This window comes from Scyliorhinus torazame, chromosome 2, assembly GCF_047496885.1.
Source record: "Scyliorhinus torazame isolate Kashiwa2021f chromosome 2, sScyTor2.1, whole genome shotgun sequence".
NCBI lineage: Eukaryota > Metazoa > Chordata > Chondrichthyes > Carcharhiniformes > Scyliorhinidae > Scyliorhinus > Scyliorhinus torazame.
This window is the reverse complement of record NC_092708.1, coordinates 232,202,942-232,226,975: the sequence shown is the minus strand read 5'-3', so window position 1 is coordinate 232,226,975 and position 24,034 is coordinate 232,202,942. Positions and strand designations below refer to the sequence as shown.

At 47.8% G+C, this 24,034-nt stretch overlaps 1 protein-coding gene across 1 annotated transcript in view; it reads right to left on the bottom strand.

The window, feature by feature from the left end:
- Window positions 1–24,034, bottom strand: part of ryr3 (ryanodine receptor 3) — a 593,334-nt gene that overhangs the window by 294,793 nt on the left and 274,507 nt on the right. Inside the window, 4 exon segments of the mRNA XM_072484927.1 lie at window positions 2,334–2,534; window positions 4,899–5,706; window positions 8,345–8,571; window positions 10,304–10,390. Of these exon segments, the coding sequence (XP_072341028.1) occupies window positions 2,334–2,534; window positions 4,899–5,706; window positions 8,345–8,571; window positions 10,304–10,390 (1,323 nt within the window).

The following is a 24,034-nucleotide window of genomic DNA, read 5'->3' as shown; positions in this document are numbered from 1 at the left end:
TCAGCCCGATTGATGGCGTCATGAAAAGCATGATCGAAGATGGTTATCGTTGTCGGAGGACAATCATTTCAGCCCCAGTATATCACTACAGGAGTTATTCAGAGTAGTGTCTGAGGACCAATCATCTCCACCTGCTTCATCAATGACCTTCCCTCCTTCATAAGGTTCGTTGATGATTGCACAATGTTCAGCTCCATTCGTAACTCCTCAGATCCTGAAGCAGTCCATGCCAGGAGGCAGGAAGACCTGGACAACATTCAGGCTTGGGCTGATTAATAGCCAGTAATATTCAACCAATACAAGTGCCGGCAAAGACATCTCCAGTAAGAGAAAATCTAACCATCTCCCCATCAAATTCAAGGACCATGATGTGGCGAATCCAGCGCTGGACTGGGGTGGACACAGTAAGAAGTCTCACAACATCAGGTTAAAGTCCAACAGGTTTATTTGAAATCATAAGTTTTCGGAGTGCTGCTCCTTCAGAAGTGGACTCAGGTGAAGTGCATCACTTGATTCCCTACTATCAACATTTTGGGGGTCACCATTGACCAAACTTGACTGGACCAGCCTTATAAATGCGGTGATTGCAAAAGCAGGTTAAAGGCCAGAAAGGCCGAGAAACTCACCTCTTGACTCCCCAAAGCCTGTTGACCATCTACAAGACATAAGTCAGGAGTGTGATTCAATACTCTCCACTTCCTAGTTGAGTGCTGCTCCAACAGGATTACAGAAACATGACTCCATCCAGGACAATGCAGCCCACTGACTGACATTCCATCCACCACCTTTAACATTCAGATCGTAGCCTTCCACCAGCGGGGCAGCAAGGTAGCACAAGTGGATAGCACTGTGGCTTCACAGCGCCAGGGTCCCAGGTTCGATTCCCCACTGGGTCACTGTCTGTGCAAAGTCTCCACATTCTCTGTGTGGGTTTCCTTCGGGTGCTCCGGTTTCCTTCCACAGTCCAAAGACGTGCAGGTTAGGTGGATTGGCCATGCTAAATTGCCCTAAAGTGTCCAAAAAGGTTAGGAGGAGTTATTGGGTTACGGGGATGGGGTGGAAGTGAGGGCTTAAGGGGGTCAGTGCAGAATCGATGGCCTCCTTCTGCACTGTATGTTCTATGTTCAGTGACAGCAGTGTGTACCATCCACAAGATGTACTGCAGCAATTCACCAAGGATCCTCCACCAGCATCTGTAATTGTTTAGAAAGACAAGGGCAGCAGGCACATGGGAACACCACTACCTGGAAATTCTCTCCAAGTCACACAACATCCTGACTTGGAGCTATACAGTTATTCCTTCACTGTCACTGGGTTAAAACCCTAGAATCCCCTTACCTAACAGCACAAGAGGGTGTACATACACCACACAGACTGCAGTGGTTCAAGAAGGTCGCTCACCACCATCTTCTCAAGCGCAGTTAGGAATGGGCAACTAATATTGCCCACATCCGATGAAAAAAAATCTAAAATGTTTTCATGCACTAAATGATTATCTTCAAACTCACTCATCTTCAAACTACCTTTTAGTTTCCTGGTAGATATATAATTGTTTGCTTTAAGAAAATATAGTGTGGGCTGTTAACCAATATTTCAATTTGTTCAGGAGAAGATTTTCCTTTCTGAGCTGCCGTGTGCAATGCTAGGTGGCAAACATAACTGTCCCCATAATAGAGCCCAACCAAAATGGAATCCCAGAATGATATCGAACAGAAGGAGGCCATTCATTTCATCGTACCTTGACTGGCTCTTTGAATAACAACCCAATTACCATTGACCAGAAATGTAATGGTCCCAGCCATGTGAATACTGTGGCTCCAAGAACAGCTCAAAGTCTACCCTGTTCTTTCCACCTCGCCCAGTATTTAGCCAATTTCCTTTGGAAAGTTAGTCTTTAAATGTGCTTGCATCACCCTTTCAGATTGTAACAACAAATTGCCCATGGATACTGCCTGCCCAGGGAAATCCGCTCTGTTGTGAATAGTAAAAGTCATGTGAGGTAGCCTCTTGAAGTGAGCTTGACAGTCAGGGTTGAAGAGGATGAGAGCTTTACTGTGTTTAACAGGATGAATGGCTAAGCTGCCATTTTTATGTTGATGCACACTCAAAACTAGTTTGCATTGGTCTTGCATATTGTTGTTTCAATTCGAAACTTCCTGGTCACCAGAATTATTAGCTGAAGAAGGCTGGCTATGAGTTCTTCAGAGGCAACAACACTCTCCTCACTTACATTGTAGGACATTGTAGGACTCTTACCAAGGTGAAGGCTAGCAGCAGTGGGAGAGCTGTAAAGTAAATGCAGCTTATACATTTACAGAAACGATAGACATCACCTGTTCCTGAGGAGGTGAACGGAACTCTCTGGTCTTCTTGGCAGTCAAAGCTGCAGACATGTTGAAGGCGAGCATTAGTTCATCATATCGGAACTTCTGGTTTCTTTGCAGCTTTGCAACAAACTTGTCTGCGAAAGAAACAATGGCTTCAACTCGGTGTCGAAGTTCACAATCACAGAAGTAGTGCAGCAGTTCACACATCTGGGAAATCAAAATAAATGACATTTGTGTTGGTTTCTAAACAACAATACATTTTAATTAAAATTATACACATCCATTATGTAGATATCAAACATTATAATATATATACATATGTAACTTCATTGCGGTGTTAATGTAAGCCTACTTGTGACACTAATAAAGATTATTATTATATGTCCCAACGATTGGCTGATCGAATCAAACATAATGTTCCTTCAATTGTTTGTAATAAGCATAGAACAGATTGTATTCAATCAGCCCACACTGGCAAAACCCAAAACAGAGCATCTATTATTAGATGCAGTTTTGTGATTGGGCAGCACTTTCTGCACAAGCCTGGGTACACTAATAGCAATAACATATTCAAGATGATCATTTGCGCTTGTAACATGGCTCATTTACACTTTCTAGAAGCAACATACATTCATGTGCAGGGGCCCATTCTTTGCAAAAAAAACAAATATGTTCAAACCTTGGGAAGCATGCAGGCCTATGGTTCCCCCTTCGTTTCTCAAACGGAACTGACTTGCCAACCAATCAGCACCATTTTCTCCTACAGTATAAATTGTCGTGATTATTTGAAATTTGGCATTCTTGTGTTTGTCCTATTGAGTGCAAGTTGAAATGTTTCAGCGACATGTCTTTCTTTTCAACAGTAATTTAAACCGTTCTTTTCAACGGTAATTTAAACCTTATGATAAATGATAATGATAATTCTTACCCAAGCGTTCCCCCCAGATGCTTAATGCACCGCACTTCCCAAACCAGACCCAGCAATGCTCCCTTTCTAGAACATATTGGTCAATGAAGTTTTCCTGAAAATATTTCAGAAATTCTTCCCCTTTCACGTTACCTTATTTGGGCCATTAAAATCCCGCAGTATCATCACTCCATAGTTCTTGTACATTGTTATGATTTCCCTGCGGATTTGCTGCTCTCTTTCTCTCACTTTTTAGAGACCTATGGAATACACCCCCCCGCAACCCAATACCCAACCCCCTTCCTGCAGCTTTCTTTCCTTGTTGTTTAGATGTAACCTTGGCTGCTCTACTCTTCACTGGTGTTGCCTATAGCATTCAACTATTCAGCATTTCCAATCTCCACTACGGTTGCCACAAGTCTTTCGCTCTACCCTGCTACATCCAGTGCCCTGCTGCTTTCAATATACTTTCCTCACTTATCCAGGTATTCATTCTGTCTTTGGCAATACTAGTCTTTTCTTTCCCCTTCAAGCCACAGTCCTCCTTTGGGATTCTTGGTTCCCAGCCTCACATCTTTTGGACTCTGCCATCTCTTCAGCAAGCCTTTCTATTGCTATTTCTAAGATGAAGCCAGTTCTTGCCTTTCCTCTGCTACCCCTGTTTTTCTCTGTCTGACCTTGAGCACTCTTTTCCATCTTTCTCCTGCCAGTCCTCTTTTCAAGTGATTTAATTTCTACTCAAATCCACCTTCATAGATTCTAGCTTATTAATAGCCACTGTAATTAGTTCCTGAATTAATTTAGTTGCTGGATAAATAAATTAAATTTTCTACTTTAATTAATTTTTAGCGCAACCTTGTTCAATTGTCACTTCTTGTTCAATGAGCTTTGATTGAAGACTATTTAATTAATGCATTATGGGGAAAATCCATTGTTTGAGGGCTCTGGGTCTGTGCTCAATGGAGTTTAGAAAGATGAGAGGGGATCTTATTGAAACTTACAAGATACTGCGAGGCCTGGATAGAGGGATGTGGAGAGGATGCTTCCACTTTTGGAAAAAATAGAACCAGAGGACATCATCTCAGACCAAAGGGACGATTCTTTAAAACAGAAATGAGGAGGAATTTCTTCAGCCAGAGGGTGGTGAATCTGTGGAACTCTTTGCCACAGAAGGTTATGGAGGCCAATTCACTGAGTGTCTTTAAGTCAGAGATAGATAGGTTCATGATTAATAAGGGGATCAGGGATTATGGGGAGAAGGCAGGAGAATGGGGATGAGAAAATATCAGCCATGATTGAATGGCGGAGCAGACTCGATGGGCCAAGTGGCCTAATTCTGCTGCTATGTCTTATGGTCTTAACAAATACCCCTTAAAAATATATAAATTTGTGCAGATCTGTTCAATTAATCTAATTATTATCAAATGACCATTACTGCTATTTAGTTAATAGTGTTTGTGCGAACTTTGATCCTTTCATTTTATTTAACTTACTTAAATTTTCGGGGAAGACCATTGCAGTGAATATTGACTTGCTTTTATCGTGAGCACACCTCAGTTCCCCTGACCTCCCACCAATGTGACTGGAGGTCTTCTAAGATTAAATACGCAGTTGCATAAAATGAACACATGGTGGTGGAAATGGCATTGTGCACAGTTTTGTACCTGAAGTTTCACAGGCTCTGGTAAACTCTTTTCCAGCAATCCTTTCAACGGTGACTGGGCTGCTTGTGTAAGTTCTTCGCCAGCCTCTACAGCCTTTTCTTCATTTTTGGTGGCCATCTCCTTTTCGGTTTTGTCCTCTTCCACTGCCTTTTCTTGGTGCTCACCAAACAAATCAGAGTCAATCAGCAACAGGATCTTCTGGACGTCGTTGTCATCAAACATGCCGGTGATCAGCATGGTTTTAACCAATTTGAGAATAGGAACCAGTTGAAACTTTACACTTCCCCCAACAGGATCTCTAATGTGTGGTCCGCCACCTGTCACAGCTTCTGTCAGCATCTCAATTGCTTTCACCTTAAGAATGTTAAATGGTAGCTTCGGGCTATACTGTTGCTTGTTCTCATTGGTGTTAACAAAACTTGGCATTGAGAAGTTTAACCGAGGTCTCAGACAGGTGCTGAGTCCAACCCCAGGAAGTCCATAGGTCTGGCCTTCAGCTGGAAATAATGTTATACTCCTGGTTTCATCAGTCACCGGGATGATGAATTCGTTGTTCATGATTAATCTGGCTTCCTTTGCTGATTCTAAGTGAATGCTTAAGAGGAGGTCATAGAATCCACCACGTAGAAGCCCTGGCAGGTATTTGTTCTCAATTGTATACAGCAGTTGAGCCTGATCAATGTGGCTACAAAGTGCATGGGCTACACGAATATTACCCACAGCGCAGAGAGCACAGTAGAGTTTGAGTGTGTGGTAATGAAACTTCATGAGCTCTTGATTTTCAGCAAGCTCTAGAATATCTATACACCTGAAGAGTTAGAAAGAGATTTTAAAAAATTAATAAAAAATCAAGCTAAGTGGCAGAAAGATTAGAGGGGAGATGAGGAAAACCTTTTTTATGCAGAGGGTAGTGGGAGTCTGGAATTCGCTGCCTGAGTTGGTGGTGGAGGTAGAGAGACCCTAAACTCTTTTAAAAAGTACCTGGATCTGTACCTTAAGTGCTGTAAGCTACAGAGCTATGGACTTTGTGCAGGAAGATGGGATTAGAACGGGCACCTGGGTATCTCTGGGTCAGCATGGACAAGATGGGCCAAATAGCCCCCTTCTACCCTGAATTTTTTCTATGATTCTATATAGCCGAATAGTAAAATTCATTTTGGAACATGTGAATGAAAGGAATAAGATAAACTTCAATTGTCCCAGTTGGTTGTAATGGGTTCTAGCTATTAATTTCCTCATTAGCAAAAATAAGGTATCACAACATCTGAACATAAATCTTCAAGATTGATACTGTCTTTTAGAAATGGATGAAGTTACATTGATGAGGTTTGTTTTACTTTGCTGATAACAGAGGAGTACTGTGGGGTCCACAGGCTGGGATTTTCCAGCCCTGTCGCAGTGGGACTTGTCATAGGCGTTTCGGCGGCCTAGCCCAGCAGGAGTGGACCATCCCGAAGATGGGTGGGGATTTTCTTCACTACAGAGGAATCGATGATGCTTCTGGAGATGAAATAATGCAATAGCCCCTTTTTGAATTTAATCAGTTTTCACTTTTGTGGCAAGTAGACAAAGAAAATAACCATAATGGTTCCAAAATTCTGCTGATTAAACATTTCAAAATTATCTCGCAGGTAACCTGCTCTATTCAACAAATATAAATCATTTGAATAGTGGAGTTAATGAAAGTGCTTTAAAAATTATTCTTTGTAACTGGCATAATTGGGTGCAGCCAGAAATAAACTAATTGAGATTTATAATTTTAAAAAGAGAAAGTTTAGTCTTGAATATTTATTTTAATTTACAAATAAACTTACAATTCAAATTAGATCAGCTCAAAAGAACTGGAACTTCTGGGCACTTAAAATTCATTCACGTGAGCAGAGTTAAATGTTTATAATGACATTTATTTAAATTTTACCTTTTTTGAACAAATGCATACGAACTGCAACTGGAATTGGGCTGTAGGGACTTGACTTTTTATTGTTTCTGAAAGCATTTTATTTCAACTTCAGGGCAGATTTGAAACAGGTAACAGAGAACATGTGCAAACCCAAGGCGCATTGTGCCATTAGCTGCTGGCAGGATTTCAGTCCTGTTGAGGTCTATGGCATTTTGTATAGCTTGCCTGCGATGTTTCTGGGGAACCAGTGAGGGGCTCTGCCTTCAGCAGGACTAGAAGATCCCACTGGTGGGAAGGGCCAGAAAGTTCCACCCACAGTTTCCAGTGCATCGTTAATGCAGGGCTTCCCAAACTCTGGGGGTCCTGAAATAAGATTTTTGCGTCGCCAACTCCGAGGCAGCAACGGCTGAATGCTAACAACTGCGAGGCCCTATTAGATCTTTGCACTTTTTTTTTATGGTGGGCTTGGCCTAACTGGCCAATCTTTGAGGCCTGATTGCTGCTTCAAATTGACCAGTGAAAAGGTAGGTTGGAAAATCCTGCAGTTAAAAAATTTCCCATGCTCTACCTCACTTGTCCCACTTCACTCTTTTCTCTACTACCATCCCACACCTCTGCCATCAACCTCCCCTCTCCCATCTCTCACTCTGGGGGTCACAGAAATTTACAAGCTTCAATATGGGTGGCATGGTAGCACAGTGGGTAGTAGCACTGTTGCTTCACAGCGCCAGGGTCTTGGGTTTGATTCCCGGCTTGGGTCACTCTGTGCGGAGTCTGCACATTCTCCCCGTGTCTGCGTGGGTTTCCTCCGGGCATTCCGATTTCCTCCCACAAGTCCTGAAAGATGTGCTTGTTAGGTGAATTGGACATTCTGAATTCTCCCTCTGTGTACCCAAACAGGCGCTCCCGGAGTGTGGCGACTAGAGGCTTTACTAGAGTAACATCATTGCTGTGTTAATGTATGTCTACTTGTGACAATAATAAGGATTAGTATTATTATGGGGTGACTGCGGGAAAAAGTTTGGGAAGCCCTGAGCTAATGCGATTTCCCCGCTATCTGCAGGAGTCAGTAAAATCTATCTGAACAAAACAAGGGATAGCAGCAGACATTGACCGGATTTCATGTTGACCATAAAAGCGAACTGTTTCCACTTTTCCGCTTTCTCCAATAGTTGATTATGTGAACAGATGGCAAAGCAAAACCTTAATTTGCTGCTCACACTGTTAACTGTGAACAACTACAAGAGGCAGGTGGAAAGTGGAGACCTTGGGAGGCTCCGATCAACTGATACATTTAGTATGAGATCAGGTCACATTCTGTTATTCATGTTGCCTGCATTGTTTCTGCAGCAGCTTCAGATGTTGTTTGGATGCAGCTACATCTATTTTTTAAAATGGGCTTTTAATAATTTAGTCAGTATGAAACTGCACAAAATAGCTGGCGCAATTCATGCGCCTCTGTGAGGGATACGGTTCAGTGCCATTTGTCTGACTTAGCCCACAGTGCGGGATAAGTGAAGAGGTTATAAGTTCAAAGTCAACTGACCTATTCTCCTCAGGAATATGCAGTGCTATCATCTGCAATGGCTCAAGACTCTGCACTACCCAGCCATGGTGATCGCTAATCCGCGCCGTTTCTACTTTGAGGAAGTCATTGGGCATTCGACTCCACTGAACAGGAGTGATCATCTGCACATCAAGTCGAGGAGGACACTGTGGAATAGGATTCTTTTCTTCACTCTTAAATATAGCGGCAGACAGGGGCATAGCATTCTGTACCAGGAGATAAATCATAAACACATCATTGTACAATAAAGTGAATATAACAAACTGTAGTCAACATTATTTGCCCTTTCTATTATAAGAAAAGGTGGGAGTATTATTTACCATTGAGATCAGAAACATTATTTTATGTATTTTCCCATGTGTTACACTGACATTTTAAAAAAGATCACCATTTTAGTTTCTCTGTACTTTTAATGACCTTAGCTGTATTTATAATCCTAAAAAAAACTTGTGCTAAACTTCAAAAGTCCCTTTCGCACAAAGGCTGCAATATTCTAAATGATGCTTCATGTCTTAATTTACATATTCATATATTCCTGTGAAATAGGATGTAACAACATATCAAGTTATAATCCTTCCTTCTGGCACAGAACGTTAAACATCAGCAACAATTTAGCACCAATATTGAGACTCTATTTTTAATGAGGATTTTAATAATCTGACCATTTGTGTTTGTCCACTTTCCAATCACAAATAAATTGCACTGCAGCAACTCAGCAAGGTTTCTTCGACAGCACCTTCCAAACCCACGACCGCTACCACCTAAAAGGACAAGGGCAGCATGCATGGGAGCACCACCATCTGGAGGTTCCCCTTCAAGTCACACACTATCCTGACTTGGAAATATATTGCCATTCCTTCACTGTCGCTGGGTCAAAATCTTGGGACTCCCTTCCTAACAGCACTCTGGGTGTACTGACACCACATGGACTGCAGTGGCTCAAGAAGACAGCTCACCACCATCTTCTCAAGGGCCAATTAGGAATGGGCAATAATTGCTGGTCTAGCCAGCAACACCCACATCCTGTGAATGAATAGAAAAAAACAAAAATAATATACATTAGCCTGTCTGCAAACTCTGTGTGAAGGTGGTTCATGGAAGCAGCATTCTAACATACTTTCCTCCTCCGACATTATGGGCTGTTTTGGTCAGAAATTGACAGCAGCTCACAGCACCCTGTGCCACTTAGGTCGTTGGTAAGCACAAATGCAACACATATACTGGAGGACGTAGGTAATACGCTTGAGTAGTAAGCACTGCCACATGAACTACAGAGGAGGAGGAGGAGGAAGTGGCGATGCCACAAGAACAACAGGAATGTGCTGACAGGTGGCTGCCTGGATCCTATTTAGGGTGTCCAACAATGCACTAAAATTGAAGAACAACATCATGGCCATGTCAATATCCTAGTGGAAAAATGGACAAAGGTATTGACTTCTTCAACAATGTACTACCCACTTGTTTTATACATCTGTTGACAACAGATTATTACTCTGCTATTTGTCTCCATAGTGGGGGTGGGGTTACTGCAGATGTCCTTGCAGCAGGTGGACCCCCACCAGCCTTTGAAGGATGATGCATTCAATCACTGCCAGTTAAGTGTTCCAGGACTTTCAGGTATATTTGGTAGCATATATGGCAGTGCAGGTTTTGTGGCAGCTGATCTGTCTGGCAAATTGTCTTTCACCCTTTGCCACTTTGTCCATTAAATACAGCAACGAGGATGCTATGAAAACAATCTACTTTTGCACTGACTAGTCAATTGACACTGTGCTCTGTGGCTTACAACTCCATTGTTCCTGGAGCCGGCGTGAAAGTCTACATTTTCGGAGTCACTTTCTCAATTCCCTCTTAGGACCTTCCTGTTCTATTGAATTCCAACAGTCAGAACCTCACAACCTATTTATAAATGAAAGCAATCGACTTGAAAACAAATACCTTTGATTTTCCAAGTTCAAATTGGATCATATTCGGACTTGTAGCCTGCATAAAGACAGCTGGGAATAGCTTTGTGCTGGGTTCAATCTGTAAATTGGTCACATATAAAAGATTAGTTTTTTTTGCATTATCCTTGGGTTTCTCAGAGTCAATACCTATTTGAAGAGCAAGGTGATGGTCCGTCTGAAAACAGGAGGTGAATGTTTACCCTCTGAGGGTTGCAGGATAGAGTAAGTGGAAAGATTTTTGATCATCACCATGAGTGAAAGAAATTCCAAATTGACAACCCTACCTACAATTAAACCATTTAGATCAGAATAACTGGGTGAAGAGCATCAATGTGGTGCAGCTGAGTTACCTTTCTGACATCAGGATTTAAGTATGTTATTATGACATGTTAGGAGGAGCCAAAACACATCCGATATCTGGTTCATAGCTTACAGCTAGCATTGAAAATAACTTGAAAGATTATTTTACAACTAGCGTTGTGCAAGCAGACAAGGATTAATTAATAACTTTGTAGCAAAGGAGTTTCTAGGGAAGGGTGACCATGGTATGAGTGCATATTACATTGAGCTTGAGAATGATTTAGTGAAGTCTAAAACAAGTCTTACATTTGAAAAAGCAAACTACAAAGGTATGAGGGGTGAGTTAGCTAACATAGGTTGGGAAACTAGATTTTGTGATGGGGCAATACATAAGCAATAGCAAACATTTAAATAAATAATTCATAGTATGCAACAAATATACATTCCCTTAAGGATTTTGTAAACCTGCAGAAGAGGTAGACTAACAATACTAACAGGAAAATGTAAAGATTTTTTTTGATTAAAAAAACTTTATGTTGCCAAATTTTCAACCTCATTACCATAATAAAAATACCAATCTGCCTCTATGGAGCAGGTTAGTCACCAGACCGACCACCTTCGAGCCTCATTTAGTCAGAAATGAGCATATTGGAAGAGGGCTTGTGTTGAAAAGGTGATTTTAGAGACTTTAACCATCCCCCACACAAACCTATCCTTGTTCTTGGCTAACATTCCTTCCTTCATATCTGTCTTCACAATAGAAGACACAAAAGACATTCCAGAAGTAGCAGGAAACTAAAGATGTGAGAATGAGGAGCTTAAAGAAATTAGTCTTTGAGACTTCCGGTTGCGGCTATGCCTCGATAGGTCGCACGTTCGGCAGCTCCCGCCAAGAACAGACTTTTGGGACCTTTTGAGGAGCCCCAGCGGCACTTGTACGACGGTTCCCAGTGTGGGAAGGTGATAGTAAGGTTCCCCCAGCACTGTATGGGAGTGGACCACGAGTGGAGAGACCAAAAAAGTGGTTTTGGAGCAGAGAAGAGAGCGGGGGAGGAAAAGCAAGGTGGTGGCGGGTGGAGATCAAGCAGCATGGGCGCAGTGGTCGCGGGAGCAGCAAGAGTTCCTTAAAAACTGCTTTGCGGAGCTGAGAGCAGAAATGCTGGCGCCAATGAAGGCGTCGATCGAAAATCTGGTGGAGACGAAGGCCCAAGGGGCGGCGATTCAAGAGGTGCGGCAGAAGGCCTCAGAGAATGAGGACAAGATTTTGGGCCTGGCGGTGAAGGCGGAGGCGCACGAGGCGCTACACAAGAAGCGGCAGGAGAAGTTTGAGGACCTGGAGAACAGGTCGAGGAGGAAGAATCTTCGGATTCTGGGTCTCCCTGAAGGAGTGGAGGGGTCCGACGCTGGGGCATATGTAGTTACAATGCTCAACACGCTGATGAGCGCGGGAACTTTCCCGAGGCCCCTGGAGCTAGATGGGGCTCATCGAGTCCTGGTAAGGAGGCCTAAAGCCAACGAGCCGCCAAGAGCTGTAGTGGTGAGGTTCCGCCGCTTTATGGACAGAGAGTGCGTCCTGAGATGGGCGAAGAAAGAACGGAGCATCAGGTGGGAGAATACGGAGATCCGTGTCTACCAGGACTGGAGTGTGGAGGTGGCCAAGAAGAGGGCTGGTTTTAATCGGGCCAAGGCGGTTCTCCATCGGAAGGGGGTGAAATTTGGAATGCTGCAGCCAGTGCGATTGTGGGTCACGTTTCAGGACCATCACCACTATTCTGAGACGCCAGATGAGGAGTGGACCTTTATTCAAACTGAAAGGCTGGACTCGAACTGAGGGTTTGTTGTGGGGGGGGGGGGGGTGTTTACTGTATTTTGGGGGTGTTCTTCTTCTGGTTTCAGGTTGGGAAGAGGGGAAATGGGAAGGGGTGAGTGGATATGATGTGGGGGCTGTGTGAAAGTGTGGGCGCCGGTACTGTAGGGGCAGGTCCCCGCTGATTAAGGGGGGGTTGGAAGCCCGGGGTTTGGGAGCTGGGGCGAGGTCACAGAAAAAGGAGCTACGACATTGAGGGCGGGGCCGGCTTGGATGGAAAGCGCGGGAAAAAGCCCGTGCTAAGGAAGGGAGGGGCGGGGCCTGAGGGGAAGGGTGGTGCTAGAGGAGAGCGCACATTGATCGCCAGGGGGAGGTGCGGGGATTCCCACACTGGGGGATCATTGGAATGGCGGGAGTGTCCAGGGTCAGCAGGAATCAACCTTACGGGAGCGTAATGGGGGGAGCAAAATGGCTGGACGGTGACCTTGCTGGGGAGGGGGAACTGGGTTGCTGCTGTATTGGCCAGAGGGGAGCTGGAGGTAGAAGAGGGAGTCGGGGTTGGGGTCCGCCGCCTGGGGGACTGGAGGGTGCGGGAGGCGCGGGCACGTGGCTGGCCTAAAAAAGGGGATGGCTAGTCGGCAGGGGGGGGTGGGGTGGGGGGGTGGGGGGAGAGAGAGTAGCCCCCGATCCGGCTGATAACATGGAATGTGAGGGGTCTGAATGGGCTGGTCAAGAGGGCCCGGGTGTTCGCGCACTTAAAGGGACTGAAGGCAGACATGGTCATGCTCCAGGAGACACACTTGAAGGTGGCAGATCAGGTCAGGCTGAGAAAGGGATGGGTAGGGCAGGTCTTTAACTCGGGGCTGGATGCGAAGAATAGAGGGGTTGCGATACTGGTGGGGAAGCGGGTGTCGTTTGAGACGATGAATATTGTGGCGGATAATGGAGGTCAACACATGATGGTGAGAGGTAGGGTGCACGGGATGCGGGTGGTACTGGTGAACGTATATGCCCCGAATTTGGATGATGCCGGATTTATGAAACATATGTTGTGTCGGATCCCGGATCGGGAGGCAGGGAATTTGATAATGGGAGGGGGACTTCAACACAGTGCTGGATCCAGCACTGGACCAGTCCAGGTCCAGGACGGGTAAGAGGCCGGCTGAGGCCAAGGTGCTGAGGGGGTTTATAGACCAGATGGGGGAAGTGGATCCGTGGAGGTTTGCCAGGCCGGTGGCCAGAGAATTTTGTTTTTTCTCCCACGTCCATCAAGCCTATTCCCGGATAGATTTCCTTATAATGAGTAGGGCACTAATCCCGAAAGTGGAGGGAACGGAATTTTCGGCTATAGCCATCTCGGATCATGTCCCGCATTGGGTGGAGCTGTAGTTGGGGGAGGAGAGGGACCAGCGCCCGTTGAGCCGCGTCGATGTGGGACTGTTGGCAGATGAGGAGGTGTGCGGGCGGATCCGGGGGTGTATTCAAAGATACATGGAGACCAACGACAATGGGGAGGTGCAGGTGGGGGTAGTCTGGGAGGCTCTGAAGGCGGTGGTTAGGGAAGAGCTAATTTCCATTAGGGCCCTGATGCACGATCAATGACCACTAAAGCGTGGTTGTCGTCCAACTGAAGGCTTTAATAAGCTAGATGTTTCCCCCAGCAGCTCAGGTACAGAATGAGGGCTGCTGGGGCGGCACGAGTTCTTATACCCTGCCTATCAGGGCGGAGCTATTATACACTCGAGCCAATAGCAAGCATACAGATTCTACCAATGGTGCTTTAGACTATCAGGTACCTATAATACCATATTCACCCCTGTTAAAAAAAGTCCAGCAGGGGTGGTGGCCAGAAACTACAAAACATAACAACATGGTATAATTAGTTATGGAGGTACCGTAATACCTCCGTACAGTGTTCAGTAACTATTTACAAGTCTGGTAGCTATGTACATTTGGTGGTTTATATTTACAGATTACAGTTAAAATGAAGCAATCAGTCGATCGGGGGCCCTGGTCATCCTCTGTGATCGTCGGAGCCTCGGTGGTGACTGTGGTGGAGGCTCGGGCGTCTGTGACTCCGGGGGCTTGGCTTCGATCTCCATGGCAGCTTCGTCACCCCTAGACAGCGCTGGTGGTGAAAACGGCTGACCAGGGAAGGGAGCGCCTACGGGGGGCGTTGGTGGGTGGGGGGGCCTAGACAGGGGCGGCGGAAGGACCGATCCTCCTGTAAGGTGCTGCGGTGGAGGGGAGGGTGGGACTGGTGGCTGGAATATGTGTGGAGTTCCGGCGGGCGCCGGTCCCGTAGGGAGACCGTATCTTGTCGGCCGTCGGGGTAAGCCACGTAGGCGTACTGGGGGTTAGCATGGAGCAGATGGACCCTCTCGACCAACGGGTCCGACTTGTGCGCCCGCACGTGTTCGGAGCAGGATGGGTCCGGGTGCTGCCAGCCAGGTCGGGAGCAAGGTCCCAGAGGAGGACTTCCTGGGGAAGACAAGGAGACGTTTGTGAGGTGTCTGATTGGTGGTTGTACAAAGTAGTGACCGGATGGAGTGGAGGGCATCCGGGACGACTTCTTGCCAGCGGGAGACTGGGAGGTTCCTGGACCGTAGGGCCAATAGGACGGTCTCCCTCTCTACCTGTCCGTTACCCCGGGGGTTGTAACTGGTCGTCCTGCTTGAGGCGATGCCCATGCTGAGCAGGAATTGACGCAGTCCATCGCTCATAAAGGAGGATCCCCTATCGCTGTGTATGTAAGCGGGGAACCCGAACAGTGCAAAGATACTATGGAGGGCCTTGATGATGGTGGAGGTGGTCATGTCGGGGCAGGGGATGGCGAATGGGAACCAGGAGTACTCGTCAATCACGTTCAGGAAGTACGTGTTGCGGTCGGTGGAGGGGAGGGGGCCTTTGAAATCCATGCTGAGGCGTTCAAAGGGACGGGTAGCCTTTATCAGGTGCACTCTCTCTGGCCGGTAGAAGTGCGGTTTGCACTCAGCGCAGATTTGGCAGTCCCTCGTGGCAGTCCTGACCTCCTCGATGTAGTAGGGCAGGTTGCGGGTCTTGACGAAATGGAAAAAGCGAGTGACCCCCGGGTGGCAGAGGTTCTCGTGGAGGGCTCGGAGGTGGTCCACTTGTGCGGTGGCACATGTGCCGTGGGACAGGGCGTCAGGAGGCTAATTTAGCTTCCCGGGACGATACAAGATCTCGTAGTTGTAGGTGGAGAGTTCGATCCTCCACCACAAGATCTTGTCGTTTTTTATCTTGCCCCGCTGTGCATTATCGAACATGAAAGCAACCGACCGTTGGTCCGTGAGGAGAGTGAATCTCCTGCCGGCCAGGTAATGCCTCCAATGTCGCACAGCTTCTACTATGGCCTGGACCTCCTTTTCGACTGAGGAGTGACGGATTTCGGAAGTATGGAGGGTACGGGAGAAGAAGGCCACGGGTCTGCCCGCTTGGTTGTGTGTTGCCGCCAGAGCTACGTGGGACGCATCGCTCTCAACCTGGAAGGGGAGGGACTCGTCGATGGCGTGCATCGTGGCCTTTGCAATGTCTGCTTTGATGCGGCTGAAGGCCTGGCTGGCCTCTGTCGACAGGGGAAAAACTGTGGATTGGATCAGGGGACGGGCCTTGTCCGCATAGTTGGGGACCCACTGGGCGTAGTAGCTAAAAAACCCTAGGCAGTGTTTTAGGGCCTTAGAGCAGTGAGGGAGGGGGACCTCCATAAGGGGGCACATGCGTTCAGGGTCGGGGCCTATAACTCCATTTTGCACTACGTAGCCGAGAATGGCTAGACGGTCGGTGCTAAACACGCATTTATCCTTATTGTATGTTAGGTTAAGGATTTTAGCGGTCTGGAGAAATTTTCGGAGGTTGGTGTTGTGGTCCTGCTGGTCGTGGCCGCAGATGGTGACATTATCGAGATACGGGAATGTTGCCCGTAAACTGTACCGGTCAACCATTCAGTCCATCTTGCGCTGGAAGACCGAGACCCCGTTAGTGACACCAAAGGGAACCCGTAAGAAGTTATAGAGCCGCCCGTCTGCCCCGAAGGCAGTGTATTTGTGGTCACTAGTGCGGATGGGGAGCTGGTGGTAGGCGGAATTGAGATCCACCGTGGAGAAGACCTTATAATGCGCAATCCTGTTTACCAGGTCGGCTATACGGGGGAGAGGGTACGCGTCCAGCTGCGTAAACCTGTTGATGGTCTGACTGTAGTCGATGACCATCCTATGCTTCTCCCCGGTCTTTACCACCACTACTTGAGCTCTCCAGGGGCTGTTACTGGCTTCAATGACCCCTTCCCTCAGTAGCCTTTGGACCTCTGACCTAATAAAGATCGGTCCTGGGCACTGTACCACCTGCTCCTGGTGGCGATGGGTTTGCAATCCGGGGTGAGGTTCGCAAACAGGGAAGGCGGGTCGACCTTAAGGGTCGCGAGGCCGCAGACAGTAAGGGGGGGTATAGGGCCGCCGAATTGGAAGGTCAGACTTTGAAGGTTACACTGGAAGTCTAAACCCAGGAGTGTAGCCTCGCAGAGGTGGGGAAGGACGTAGAGACGGAAATTTTTGAAATCCCTTCCCTGGACTGTGAGGTTTGCTACACAAAACCCCTTTATCTCCACTGAGTGGGAACCGGAGGCCAGTGAGATTTTTTGATTAACAGGGTGGATGAGGAGGGAACAGCACCTTACCGTGTTGGGGTGTATGAAGCTCTCCGTGCTCCCAGAGTCAATTCGGCTGGACGTCTCGTGGCCGTTGATGAAAACGGTCTTCGTAGCGGTTGAGAGTGTTCAAGGTCGAGACTGATCCAGAGTCACTGAGGCCAATCGCAGTAGTTGGGAATTCTGTTCAGGCACTGTGTGGTCGGCCGAGATGGGGTCCTGGGGGATCATCCAAGATGGCGTCTCCCATAGGTCGCACATGGCCGGGGGTGCACAATATGGCGTGGCGTCCGCGGAACAAGATGGCGGCGCCCGGGGTCCGCACATCGCCCTGGGATATGGGGGTGGCGGCAGCCGCTGGCCGCACGGGACCCGAGGAGAAGTTTGTGGTGGCGGTCCGGATTCGCCGCTGGAGACTGCGGCCACCGCTCGGGCTTGACATATCCCCACAAAATCCCCATGAAAACAGCGCGAGAGGAGAGAGAGCCGGGTCATTGAAAACAGCGCGAGAGGAGAGAGAGCCGGGACATTGAAAACAGCGTGAGAGGAGAGAGAACCGGGACATTGAAAACAGCGCGAGAGGAGAGAGAGCCGGGAGATTTAAAAAGCGCGGGAGATTTAAAAAGCGCGGGAGCTGCGAGTCGGAGCGGAGATTTAAAAAGATCAAGGCCTAGTTTCAGGAGCCGTTCGGGGGAGGAGGAGCAGTCTCTGTCAGTGAGAGAACCTGAGAACATCTAAGACCCTCAGAAGGTAAGTAAGTGATTTTTACTCATTTTTACTTTTATACCTTTTTCAAATTGTGTGTGTGGGGGGGGGGAAACTGAAGTGACATCACAGAAAAGCTGTGACCTGAGTGGCTGGTTGGGAATCTACACTAAATAAAAAAATTAAGCATTGGTAACTAATTAAACATAATTACTTAATTATAATTTAGAGGGGTATCTAAGCCAGAGATCGGAGAGTACTATGTTTAGCTTTCACATTTATAGTAGAAATCTAGTGCCAGGAAACAGATAGTTAACTTTTAAAAAAAATTAATTTACTAATTAATTGACGCAATGTCAGTTAGAGGGGTGCAGTGCTCTGACTGTGAGATGTGGCAGGTCCGAGAGGCTTCCAGCGTCCCGGATGGCTTCATCTGCAGAAAGTGCACCCAACTGGAGCTCCTCACAGACCGCATGGTTCAGTTGGAGAGCAATTGGATGCACTTAGGAGCATGCAGGTGGCGGAAAGCGTCATAGATAGCAGTTATATAAATGTGGTCACACCCAAGGTGCAGGCAGAGAAATGGGTGACCACCAGAAAGGGCAGGCAGTCAGTGCAGGAATCCCCTGTGGTTGTCCCCCTCTCGAACAGGATACTGTCGGGGGGGATAGCCTATCAGGGGAAAACAGTAGCAGCCAGAGCAGTGGCACCATGGCTGGCTGTGATGTTCAGAAGGGAGGTTCAAAGCGCAGAAGAGCAATAGTAATAGGGGACTCTATAGTCAGGGGCACAGATAGGCGCTTCTGTGGACGTGAAAGAGACTCCAGTATGTTGCCTCCCTGGTGCTAGGGTCCAGGATGTCTCCAAACGGGTAGAGGGCATCCTGGAGGGGGAGGGCAAACAGGCAGAGGTCGTTGTACACTAGTATGGCAGGGGGGTGGGCACGGGAGCAATAGGTCAGAAGATGAGAGCATTGACGGAGAACTAGGGAATAGGGACAGTGTGGCTCTGAGGCAGAGCAGACAGGGAGAAGTTGCTGAACACAGCGGGTCTGGTTGCCTGAAGTGCATATGTTTTAATGCAAGAAGTATTACGGGTAAGGCAGATGAACTTAGAGCTTGGATTAGTACTTGGAACTATGATGTTGTTGCCATTACAGACACCTGGTTGAGGGAAGGGCAGGATTGGCAGCTAAACGTTCCAGGATTTAGATGTTTCAGGCGGGATAGAGGGGGATGTAAAAGGGGTGGCGGAGTTGCGCTACTGGTTAGGGAGGATATCACAGCTGTACTACGGGAGGACACCTCAAGGGCAGTGAGGTTATATGGGTAGAGATCAGGAATAAGAAGGGTGCAGTCACAATGTTGGGGGTTTACTACAGGCCTCCCAACAGCCAGCGGGAGATAGAGGAGCAGATAGGTAGACAGATTTTGGAAAAGAGTAAAAACAACAGGGTTGTGGTGATGGGAGACTTCAACTTCCCCAATATTGACTGGGACTCACGTAGTGCCAGGGGCTTAGACGGGACAGAGTTTGTAAGGAGCATCCAGGAGGGCTTCTTAAAACAATATGTAGACAGTCCAACCAGGGAAGGGGCGGTACTGGACCTGGAATTGGGGAATGAGCCCGGCTAGGTGGTAGAAGTTTCAGTAGGGGAGCATTTGGGAACAGTGACCACAATTCAGTAAGTTTTAAAGTGCTGGTGGACAAGGATAAGAGTGGTCCTAGGATGAAGGTGCTAAATTGGGGGAAGGCTAATTATAACAATATTAGGCGGGAACTGAAGAACCTCGATTGGGGGCGGATGTTTGAGGGCAAATCAACATCTGACATGTGGGAGGCTTTCAAGTGTCAGTTGAAAGGAATTCAGGACCGGCATGTTCCTGTGAGGAAAAAGGATAAATACGGCAATTTTCGGGAACCTTGGATAACACGGTAGCATTGTGGATAGCACAATTGCTTCACAGCTCTAGGGTCCCAGGTTCGATTCCGGCTTGGGTCACTGTCTGTGCTGAGTCTGCACATCCTCCCCGTGTGTGCGTGAGTTTCCCCCGGGTGCTCCGGTTTCCTCCCACAGTCCAAAGATGTGCAGGTTAGGTGGATTGGCCATGGTAAATTGCCCTTACTGTCCAAAATTGCCCTTAGTGTTAGGTGGGGTTACTGGGTTATGGGGATAGGGTGTAGGTGTTGACCTTGGGTAGGATGCTCTTTCCAAGAGCCGGTGCAGACTCGATGGGCCGAATGGCCTCCTTCTGCACTGTAAATTCTATGATAATCTATGAACAAGAGATATTGTAGGCCTCGTCAAAAAGAAAAAGGAGGCATTTGTCAGGGCTAAAAGGCTGGGAACAGACGAAGCCTGAGTGGAATATAAGAAAAGTAGGAAGGAACTTAAGCAAGGAGTCAGGAGGGCTAGAAGGGGTCTTATATTGTTCCGTGTGTTCGCTCACCGAAACTTGCGGGCAGCCACAGCTTCTTCCCAGCACCAGGTGTGCGCGGTAGAATTCCTCCAACGATTCCCCAGGGGTTTGCCGCCTTGTTGCAAGCAGGTGCCGGGCGTAGACCTGGTTTACCGGGCGAATATAGTGTCCTTTTAGCAGCTCGATTGCTGCATTGAAATCTTCCGCTTCCTTGATGGGGGTGCAAATCTCCGGGCTCACCCTTGAGTGCAGGACGTGCAGTTTCTGCTCTCCCGTGGGTGCGTTTTCAGCCGTCTCGAGGTACCCTTTAAAACACGCCAGCCAGTGCTTAAAGATTGCCGCAGAGTTCGCCGCGTGGGGGCTGAGTTGCAGACACGCCGGCTTGATTCGGAACTCCATGCTTTCTTCTTAAAAATCTAGCTTATTAAATTGATGCACGATCAATGACCACTAAAGCGAGGTTGGAGTCCAACTGAAGGCTTTAATAAGCTAGATGTTTCCCCGAGCAGCTCAGGTACAGAATGAGGGCTGCTGGGGCGGCACGGGTTCTTATACCCCGCCTATCAGGGCGGAGCTATTATACACTCTAGCCAATAGCAAGCATACAGGTTCTACCAACGGTACTTTAGCCTCTCAGGTACCATAATACCTATAATACCACAGGCCCATAGGGAGAAGAGAGAGAGGAGGGAAAGGGAGAGATTGGTGGGGGAGATATTAAGGGTGGACAGGAGCTCTGCAGAGGCCCCCGAGGAGGGGCTACTTAGGTGCGACAAAACCTCCAAATGGAATTTGATCTATTGACCACGGGAAAAGCAGAGGCGCAGTGGAGGAAAATCCAGGGGGTGGTATATGAGTATGGGGAGAAGGCGAGCCGGATGCTGGCACATCAGCTTCGTAAGAGGGAGGCAGCGAGGGAAATTGGTGGAATTAGAGATAGAGGGGGGAATACGGTGCGGAGTGCGGTGAGAATAAACAAGGTATTTAGGGACTTCCATGGAAATCTATGTGGGTCTGAGCCCCCGGAGGGAGGGGGAGGGAATGTGGCGATTCTTGGACCAACTGAGGTTTCGAGAGTGGGGAAGGAGCAGGTGGCTGGTTTGGGGGCGCCGATTGGGCTGGAGGAGCTGGTTAAAGGATTGGGGAGCATGCAGGCGGGGAATGGCCCCGGGACCGGCGGGTTCCCGGTTGAATTTTACAGAAAGTATGTGTACCTGCTGGGCCAATTGCTTGTGAGAATGTTTAATGAGGCGAGGGAGGAGGGGACCCTGCTCCCGACAATGTCCCAGGCGCTGATCTTGTTGATTTTGAAGCGGGATAAGGATCCATTGCAATGTGGATCGTATAGGCCGATTTCGCTCCTCAATGTAGACGCTAAGTTGTTGGCGAAGGTGCTGGCTACGAGGATTGAGGACGGTGTCCCGGGGGTGATCCATGAGGACCAGATGGGGTTTGTGAAGGGCAGGCAGTTAAACACGAATGTGCGGAGGCTCTTAAATGTGATCATGATGCCCTCGGTGGAAGGGGAAGTGAAGGTAGTGGCGGCTATGGACGCGAAGAAGTCCTTTGATCTGGTGGAGTGGGAGCATCTCTGGGAAGTGCTTGGAACGTTTGGGTTCAGGGAAGGGTTCATAAGATGGGTGGTGGCGGCGACTGTGAAGATCTGGGGGCAGTGGAGGCGACATAGGGGCGAGGTGGGGGCCTCGGTCTGGTCCCCGATACGAGAGAACCACAGGTTCGTTCCGGGTAGGATGGATGGGGTTTCTGAGCTGGCAGCGGGCTGGGATTAAAAGAATGGAGGACCTATTCATCGATTGGACTTTTGCGAGCCTAGGGGCGCTAGAGGAGAAATTTGGGTTACCTCCCGGGAATGCTTTTAGGTACATGCAAGTGAGGGCGTTTGTGAGACGGCATGTGAAGGAATTTCCGCTGCTCCCAGCAAGAAGGATTCAGGACAGGGTGATTTTGGGTGTATGGGTCAGAGAAGGCAAGGTCTCGGCAATCTATCAGGAACTGCAGGAGGCGGAAGAGAAGGAATTAAAGGGTAAGTGGGAGGAGGAGCTGGGGGGAGGAGCTGGATGAAGATCTGTGGTCTGATGCCCTGAGTAGGGTTCATTCGTCCTCCTCTTGCGCCAGGCTCAGCCTAATACAGTTCAAAATTGTCCATGGGGCGCATATGACAGGGGCGAGGATGAATAGGTTTTTTGGGATGGAGGACAGGTGTGTGAGGTGCTCGGGCAGCCCAGCAAATCACGGCCACATGTCCGGCGCTGGAGGGGTTCTGGAGTGGCTTTGCGAGGACTATGTCCAAAGTGGTGAACACCCGGGTCAAGCCGAGCTGGGGATTTGCAGTATTTGGGGTAGCGGACGAGCCGGGAGTGCAGGAGCCGAAAGAGGCCGGTGTTCTGGCCTTTGCGTCCCTGGTAGCCCGGTGGAGGATCCTGCTAATGTGGAGGGAGGCGAAGCCCCCAAGCGTGGAAGCTTGGATTAACGATATGGCAGGGTTCATCAAGCTGGAAAGGATAAAGTTTGCCTTGCGAGGGTCTGTGCAGGGGTTCTCCAGGCGGTGGCAACCGTGCCTAGACTTTCTCACGGAACGTTAGGTGGAGGTCAACAACAGCAGCAACCCAGGGGGAGGAGGGGCGTTTGGTTTTTCTGTTTTGTTTAGGTTAGAGTGGGGCGTTTTCCTTACTAGCGTGTTCATTTGTTAAATGGGGGTTATTGTATTTTGTTGGAAATCTCATGTATAATTTTTACTTGTTTTGTGCTTTATTCTTTTATTTTCTGGTTGGAGCGTTTTGTTGAAAATCATTGAAAATTTGAATAAATATATATATTTTTTTAAAAATTAGTCTTTGTATAGTAATAATATTGGCGGAATTAATGGGATGGAAAGCAAACAAATCTCCTGGATATGATTGCCGACATCCTAGTGGTTTAAAAGACATGACTGCTGAGATAGTGGATGGTATTTAATGAAGGAGATGGGGTTTCACCTGGAGGCTGGAGAGAGCCCCACACCCCTTTCTTTTGGGAAGGCCCACTGAATTAAGTGCCAATCAGGCATTTAACTGGGTACCGGTGGGCCTTCCTTCGATCAAGAGTAAAGAAGCAGCGATTGTCCCTTTCAGGGCAACACAGCAGAGTAAGCATCACCTGGCCTGGGTGACCAATCGGGACACAGAGTGAGGAATCATCCCAGGGGGAAAAGTTCTCCGAGGCAGGAGGCATTCCAGAACTAGCTGCAGAAATGCAGCGGCCCTTGTAGATCCTTGCAAATAATTGTTCACTAATAGAGTCGCTGAAAGTGCATTATTAAACTTACTGCATTTATACAGGGCCTGGGTGAGGCCACACCTGGAGTACTGTGCACAATTTTGGTCGTCTTAAAAACTGAAGGTAATACTTGATTTAGAGGGATAGGAATAAAGTTTACCTAAAGGATACCTGGGATGAGGAGAGTGTCCTATGAGGAGAGGCTGAGCAGTTCCCAAGCAATTCAAAAAAAGTCATCTCATTGAAACATGTAACATTCCAAAGGGACTTGATAGGACAGATGCTCAAAGGCTATTTCCCCAGGCTATAATACATAGTTGTAGTTTCCGAATAAAGGATCAACCGGCCATTAGGACTGAGATGAAGAGAAATATCTTCACACTGTCTCACTCTTGGCAGGTTGTGAATCTTAGAATTCTCCACCCACAGGCCTGTGGAGGTTCAATCGCTTAGTATATTCGAGACAGAAATGGCAGATGTTTGGATACTAGGGGAATTAAGGGATATAGGGATAGTGCAGGAAGGTGGAATTGAGGTAAAAGACCAGCCATT